This window comes from Chiloscyllium plagiosum, chromosome 3, assembly GCF_004010195.1.
Source record: "Chiloscyllium plagiosum isolate BGI_BamShark_2017 chromosome 3, ASM401019v2, whole genome shotgun sequence".
Classification (NCBI taxonomy): domain Eukaryota; kingdom Metazoa; phylum Chordata; class Chondrichthyes; order Orectolobiformes; family Hemiscylliidae; genus Chiloscyllium; species Chiloscyllium plagiosum.
The window spans coordinates 84,074,499-84,082,859 of record NC_057712.1 but is presented as its reverse complement, the minus strand read 5'-3'; the positions used below and the strand labels follow the sequence as shown (position 1 = coordinate 84,082,859).

General features: G+C 41.5%; 1 protein-coding gene across 2 annotated transcripts in view; it reads right to left on the bottom strand.

The window, feature by feature from the left end:
- The window catches only part of ufl1 (UFM1-specific ligase 1), a 61,043-nt gene that overhangs the window by 36,988 nt on the left and 15,694 nt on the right, over window positions 1-8,361 (bottom strand). For both annotated transcript variants that reach the window (XM_043685309.1, XM_043685304.1), the window contains exons 5-6: window positions 5,090-5,204; window positions 3,138-3,268 (exon numbers count right to left, since the gene is read on the bottom strand). In XM_043685309.1, the coding sequence (XP_043541244.1) occupies window positions 3,138-3,268; window positions 5,090-5,204 (246 nt within the window). The remainder of the gene's footprint in view (window positions 1-3,137; window positions 3,269-5,089; window positions 5,205-8,361) is intronic.

Here is an 8,361-nt window from a genome sequence, read left to right as displayed (position 1 = left end):
TTCTACCTCCCCCCCCCAGCCTCACCCCGCTTCCATTTATTTCTCAGCCCCCTTGGCTCTCAAGCCATTTTCCTGATGAAGGGCTTATGCCCAAAACATCGACTCTCCTGCTCCTTGGATGCTGCTCAGCCGGCTGTGCTTTTCCAGCACCACACTCTCCCACCTCGACTAATAAAGGCAAATAACCAATATGCTTTCCTGACCACCTTATCTACCTGCTCTGCTGGTTTTAAGGATCTAAGGACATAAACATCAAGGTACCTCTAGTCCTCTGCATTTCCTAGGGTGCTATTATTCTATGTGCACTCTTTTATCTTGTTAGTCCTCCCAAAAATAAACAACTCTCACTTTTCAGGATTAAGTTCCATTTGATACATGCAACCAGCCTGTCCTTATGGTTCTATAGGTGAAGGCATTTATTCTCGTTATTTACCACGCCACCAATTTTCCTATAACTGTTCAAACCTCCTACATTCATGTTTACACCCTTAATGTACACAACAAGCAACTGGGTACCAGCACCAAACCTTATGGGATGCCACTGGAAATAAGCTTTCAGTGTCAAAAGCACCCTTTGACCATCATTCTCTGCCTTCTGCTACTAAACTAATTTTGGATCAAATTTGCCAAATTGCCCAGGATTCCATATGGTCTTAGCTTCTTAACCAGTTTACCATGCAAGACCTTGTCAAAACCCTTACTGAAGTCCATACTGATTACATCAACTGCACTACCCCTATTCTACACAAGTCACCTGCTTGAAAAGGTCAATCAAGTTTATTAGACAGGATAGCCCCTGGCAAGGCCATGTTAACTATTCCTGATCAATATATGCCTTTCCAAGTGGAGATTAATTACGCCCTTTATTGTCTTCTCAATAGTTTCACCAACACGGATGTTAGACTCACTGGCCTGTGCTTTCCTTGTTAATCCTTACCACCCTTCTTGAATAATAGTACCATGTTCACTGTCCGCCAGTACACTAGCGTCACTCCTGTGATCAGAATATAATTTCAAATCCTATCAGAAACCACTTCAATCTCTTCCCTTGTCTCCTACAGCAGCTTGAAATACATTTTATCTGAGCCTGGGATATAATCCCTTTCACATCTTCTAAACCACTTCCGTCAATGTTAGTTTGTTCAAGTATTTCAGAGCTTTTCTATCTCTGTACCTATATTATCCTTTTCTATAGTGAATACAGATGCAAAGTACTAGTTGGTGTAAAGATGTTAAAGAAATCATTAAAATTCAAACTGTTGTGATTCTGTTCACCGAGCTGGGAATTTGTGTTGCAGACGTTTCGTCCCCTGTCTAGGTGACATCCTCAGTGCTTGGGAGCCTCCTGTGAAGCACTTCTGTGATCTTTCCTCCGGCATTTGTAGTGGTTTGAATCTGCCGCTTCCGGTTGTCAGTTCCAGCTGTCGGCTGCAGTGGTCGGTATATTGGGTCCAGGTCAATGTGCTTATTGATTGAATCTGTGGATGAGTGCCATGCCTCTAGGAATTCCCTGGCTGTTCGCTGTTTGGCTTGTTCTATAATAGTAGTGTGGTCCCAGTCGAACTCATGTTGCTCGTCATCTGAGTGTGTGGCTACTAAGGATAGCTGGTCGTGTCGTTTCGTGGTTAGTTGGTGTTCATGGATGCGGATCGTTAGCTGTCTTCCTGTTTGTCCTATGAAGTGTTTTGTGTAGTCCTTGCATGGGACTTTGTACACTACATTGGTTTTGCTCATGCTGGGTATCGGGTCCTTCGTTCTGAGAGTGGCTGTTGGTTTGTGTGCTGTTATGAGTCCAAGTGGTCGCAGTAGTCTGGCTGTCAGTTCGGAAATGCTCCTGATGTATGGTAGCGTGGCTAGTCCTTTGGGTTGCGGCATGTCCTCATTCCGTTGTCTTTCCCTTAGGCATCTGTTGATGGAATTGCACGGGTATCCGTTTTTGGTGAATACATTGTAGAGGTGTTCTTCTTCCTCTTTTTGCAGTTCTGGTGTATTGCAGTGTGTTGTTACCCTTTTGAATAGTGTCTTGATGCAACTTCTTTTGTGTGTGTTGGGGTGGTTGCTTTCGTAGTTTAGGACTTGGTCTGTGTGTGTGGCTTTCCTGTATACCTTTGTGGTGAATTCTCCGTTGTAGTGTACAATGGAGTGTACAAAATCCCATGCAAGGACTGCACAAAACACTACATAGGACAAACAGGAAGACAGCTAACGATCACATCCATGAACACTAACTAGCCACGAAACGACACGACCAGCTATCCTTAGTAGCCACACACGCAGATGACAAGCAACATGAATTCGACTGGGACAACACTACTATTATAGGACAAGCCAAACAGAGAACAGCCAGGGAATTCCTAGAGGCATGGCACTCATCCACAGATTCAATCAATAAGCACATCGACCTGGACCCAATATACCGACCACTGCAGCCGACAGCTGGAACTGACAACCGGAAGCGGCAGATTCAAACCACTACAAATGCCGGAGGAAAGATCACAGAAGCGCTTCACAGGAGGCTCCCAAGCACTGAGGATATCACCTAGACAGGGGACAAAACGTCTGCAACACAAATTCCCACTCGGTGAACAGAACCACAACAACGAGTACCCGAGCTACAAATCTTCTCACAAACTTTGAAAATTCAAACTGATAGCTTAAAAAGGCTGAAAAGACGAAACTATTCTTTGTTCCTTGCAGACAGGGCATTCCTTTTTGAACTACGTCACCAGAGCAATAGAAGTAGCAATGGGGGTTCTCTCCAACACACAATCATTACAAAATAAACGTGACATTATACCTTCCCCAATTTCACTGACACCTTAGAACTCATCCTGTACTGATAGTTGATAATTTAAAATGACCGATATAAAATTGGTAGTCATCTACTTAAGAGACAACATTTTCAGGACAATAATTGTTCATTGCTGGTACTTACATTACAAGGAAGTGCTAGGTTAGATCGCATTAATATAAAATATGTTTCAGTAAACTGATCCATGTCTAATAATTAGAATAAGCACATCTCACCTTTATTACTTTTTCCTGTTGTAGTCTTGCTGCAAGGGTTAACCTGAACAGTAATTGATTAACTTCTTATCTGAATTGAATCAAGAGGAGATTATAATAATGAGCCATACCTGGTTATTGCACTGAAAAGTCCACGAATCCGTGCTTTATGCTGAGCAACAAAAGCATCAGTAAAGATGACTCCTCGATCAAAGGTATCCATCTGTCCATTTATAATTCTGCCTAGGCGCACTGATAATGCCTTTAAATTTAGATAGAAAAATACCATTATACAAATGCTAAACATAGACAGAGACTATCTCTCATATTTCACAGCTGCAGAACTTCTCAAAAATAACTGTTGAATGCATTTCAGAAAGTGAGAGATTTAGATACTATTTGACCATAACTTTGCTATGCATTAAGTCAAAGATCTTTTTTTAAAACAAGGTCAGGAATATGATAATATGAACAGCAGAGTTTGTTGCCTTCCGAAAGTCTAACTGCAGATTAAGTTTATAAAGTTCTATTACTTTTAAGGTAACATGGCTGATATCTTTGGCTCTGATCACACCTCCAGTGCTGTTTGCCACTGATTGCTCTGCTTGAATTTGAGATTCTGTGTCTCTTCCCTCTCTATCTCTGTCTCTCAGCTCCAGTCTGCTCTTGCACCTAATTTCACTTATGACTTATAAGCTTACTTGCTGGCTTCCTTTCTCCATCTGATTTGTTCTGGCTATTAAAGTCTGGACTTATTTCCCTTTGTACTAAGCCTGTGTGGACGTGCACTGCACATGGTCCATCAGGTACCTCTCAGAGGGAGGGAATATTAAGTTCTTTTGATGCTTTGAAGTGGCTGGAAAATTCACTTTTAGAACAGGAAGGTCCATAGAGAGTCAGAGGTGTGCGTTATGCAGGAACAGAATAACCTTTGAGAGGAAATTACAGGCAGATCCAGCAGCAACTAGCAAAAAGCTGCAATAGTACATTTTCTTTTGGGGTGGCAGACACTGATAGTCAATAACAAGCTACGTTTGCCAGGCAGTGTCTTTTAAAAATTAGTTTTTGAGATGGGAGTGTTGTGCCAAAACCAGCAGTCAGTAAGAGATGTATGTTCAGAAGATGGCAGTGAACTTGCTGAGATGCTAAAGACCAAGACATGGGTGTGAGCATTGTATAAGTGGTGCTTTTGGATACTGTACATAGTGTGTTTTAGGATTCGACTGAAAAGCTGTTGTTTTTCCTTTCCAATTTATAAAGAAGCGTTTTAGGATAAATGGGATTATACTTTTACTCTGTGTTTTAAAATCTTTGAATTTATAAGTAGATAGTTTGGCTAATTATATTTTATCTTTGTTTCTATTGCTGATAAACTTTTATTGCTGAAGCAAAATCTGCAGCATTAAGTTCTTACATTTTAGTTAGAGACCACTTTATTAAAATCAAGACAAAATAAAACATGATCTGGCAAGTAGATTTCAATCTGGGGAATCTGACTTGTCCAGTACTGACATCAGCTAGGATTGATCACATGGGTCAGACAGGTTGCTGATTTTTGCCATCACTATAACTGCAAATTCTGCAAAAGCATATTACATAGGTGCAAAAGGAAAAAAAATGCCCTGCCTGGATTTGAAGATAATTTGGGATCAGGTAGCCCAGAGAACTTTGAAAACATTTACCTTATAAACAATTACATATCAGACTTAACCTGGTTAGTCATAACAGCCACAGATGGTTTGGAATTTCCAGATTTAAAGAGCAATAATTACTCTGTAACTGGCCTGAAGCTGTATCAATTTAGGGCTATTTATTGTGCTTAAAGGAACAGACATGATAAAGCTGGTTCTCCACTCAATGGCAGAATAAATTATTTTACAACTTATTAAAACAACTGTTCCTGTTGGAACATTCCTTTTATAATTGGCTACTCAAAACCAATGTAGTCTTGGTTTTATTACTTCGAAAACCTGCGGAATTTAAAAAAAAAATCACTATAAAATGTCAGAGCTTGACCCAGTTCTTTAATACTATACATCAACTGCCTCAAATAACTTAACTGCAATGGAAAATATCTACTCACCTCCATTAAAAAGTCAGCTGGAAGGTCATACAATTTACATAGCTCTGCTATAGTCACTTGCCCAGCTTCTTGTAGTCGGTCATTTACCTCTTCAGCCATCTGATCCAGGTAGGTTCTGGTTAAGTGAAGCCGAAATTACCCCGTCTTTATATCTCAATCTATTTATTTTAGATAATCATTTGACAGCAGATAAACAGACACTTGAAACAAACACATTTCTCGAACTGTTAAGAATATATACCAAAGCCATGTGTGAATTTAAAATGTTCAAAAGAAGAACAGGAGATGAGAAATCGAAACTTTTCTTCTTGCACACATCGAGACTAAAACTTAAGAAGCAGGCTTGAAAAGGGGATATAAATTTATACGACATGAGATGATGCTGATTGAGTGGGCCAGCACTGGTATGGAAGTGCAGCAAATAGTTGGTGTTATATAGCTTATATGTGCTAAAGACTGACAGATTGTATCAGCCAACATATCCTTTTGGTTGTTTTCAACAGACTGTGCACTGGGCACATCAAACCAACATGCACTTGCAAGCCTCAGAACCATAGGTCCACCATTTCGTGTAATTCTGCTATTAGACATAAATATCAAATAATATGACTTGTGCTAAGAACTATGCTGGGAATCAATTTACCAGTAGCCACATGTATTAATGCGCAGGACCCTGTTAGCGAGTTTTGAGAAGATTTGTATCTCAGTTTGAGGTTCTGGATGTAGGTTTGCTTGCTGAGCTGGAAGGTTCGTTTTCAGACGTTTTATCACCATACTAGGTAACATCTTCAGCGAGCCTCCAAATGAAGCACTGATGGTGTAGCCCGCTTTCTATTTACATGTATCAGTTTCCTAGGGTTGGTGATGTCATTTCCTGTGGTGACATAATTTCTTATGATGTCATTTCCTGTTATTTTTCTCAGGGGTGGTAAACGGGATCCAAGTCAATGTGTTTGTTGATAGAGTTCCAGTTGGAATGTCATACTTCTAGGTCTCGTGCTGTCTCTGTTGGGCTTGTCCTAGGATAGATGTGTTGTCCCAGTCAAAGTGGTGTCCTTCCTCATCGGTATGTAAGGATACTAGTGAGACCGAGTCATGTCATTTTGTGGCTAGTTGATGTTCATGTATCCCGATGGCTAGTTTTCTGCCTGTTGTCCAATGTAGTGTTTGTTACAGTTCTTGCAAGGTATTTTGTAGGTGTAGACAAAAGGAATTTGTACATATATTGTAATTTTACTATTGGATGAAAAAGAAAGTTGTGAATACTACCTGCTCCACCCCATGGGAGCATCGTGACCAATTAGAATCAATCTGCCTGATTGAAGAACAATGATTTACTGTTCCGTGCCAAACATGGCCCAATAATCATCATCCTTTTTGCATACTCTACAACTGATATCTCCTTTTCCAAGTCTGCTTCTTGCATCAGAGTTGCAACAAACGCAGCACAACATGTTTTGACCTTCAGTTTTCCTCAAAGCTGTATGTTCACAATGTTTAAGTTATTAAAGTAGAATAGTGAAGAGAAAATCTGTTGAGGTTATGTTTGCTTTTAATGTTAATAAGCAAGTGATAGTGAACTGCTTCACATCTTACCCAAATTGCACTCTCACTAAAGTAAATAATGGAAAGACTGAAGCCATTTTCTTTGACCCAGCCAACAAAGTCTTTGATGCAGTCTCAATTCTCATGCTCCATCACAATCTCTGGTTAAATTAGAATACTTGTGTGGCTCCAAGCTGAGCCTACCTTGACTCCATCCTCTCTCCATTTGAGATTCCTCTGATGCCCTCCATCATACTGACAATTTCCAGTTCCCTAGTCCTAACTGTCTCCTGTTCACCATGGACGCCCAATCCCTCTATACTACCATTCCCCACCAGAACGGTCCGAGAGCTCTCAACTCCTTCCTCCTCTGCACAGCACCTTCCCGTGTAACCACAGAAGGTACAACACCTGCCCCTTCACCTCCTCCCTGCTCACCATCCAAGGGCCTAAACAGTCTTTCCAAACAAAGCAGCACTTCAATCTTGTGTATTGTATTCACTGCACCCAGTGTTGCTTACTTCACACTGGAGAAACAAAATGCAGACTGGGTGATGATTTTGCAGAATACCTCCAGTCTGTGCACAAGCATGACCCTGACCTTCTGGTAGCTGATTATCTTAACACAACATGCTCGTGCCCATGTGTCTGTCCTCAGCATGCTGCTGTGTTCCAGTGAACCATAGCGCAAACTGGAGGTACAATATCTCATTTTCATATTGGGCATTTCACAGCCTTCTGGACTTAATATTGAGTCAGACATCTTCAAATTGCAAACCAACTCCCATTTTCTCCCTTTCTATTAGCTTTATTTGTTACATTGTTTCCCCTCTCCCCCACCCAGTGGGACTGTCTATTCTTTCCAGTCTGGCAGTTAGACACACCATTATTCTGCCACACTCACATTCCAATCACTTAATCTGAACTATCAACATATTTTCTCCGACAGCACTCTACACTCCCCACCCCCCCCCCCCCCTCCCAAACTATACCATAAATGCTGTCCCCTCCACACTTCACTTTAGCTCTGATGAACAGTCATCAGTGACAGTCTCCAGTGAAACACTGGTGGCATGTCCCGCCTCTCTATTATAGATCTTGGTTTCTTAAGGTGGGTGACGTCATTTCCGGTTCTTTTTTTTCAAGGGAAGATTGATAGGATCTAAATTAATGTGTTTATTGATGGAGTTCTGGTTAGAATGCCATGCCTTTAAGTGCGTGTCTTTGTTTTGCCTGAGCGAGAATGCGTGTGTTGTCCCAGACAAAGTGGTGTCCTCCTTTGTCTGTATGTATAGAAACTGGCAATAGTGGGTCGTGTCTTTTGGTGGGTAAAAACAATGACTGCAGATGCTGGAAACCAGATTCTGGAGTAGAGTGGTGCTGGAAAAGCACAGCAGTTCAGGCAGCATCCAAGGAGCAGGAAAATCGACATTTCGGGCAAAAGCCCTTCATCAGGAATACAGGCAGAGTGCCTGAAGGGTGGAGAGATAAATGAGAGGAGGGTGGAGGTGGGGAGAAAGTAGCATAGAGTACAAATAGGTGAGTGGGGGTGGGATGAAGGTGATAGGTCAGAGAGGAGGGTGGAGTGGATAGGTGGAAAAGAAGATATGACAAGTCATGGGGACAGTGCTGAGCTGGAAGTTTGGAACTGGGGTGAGGTGGGGGAAGGGGAAATGAGGAAACTGGTGAAGTCCACATTGATGCCCTGGGGTTGAAGTGTTCCGAGG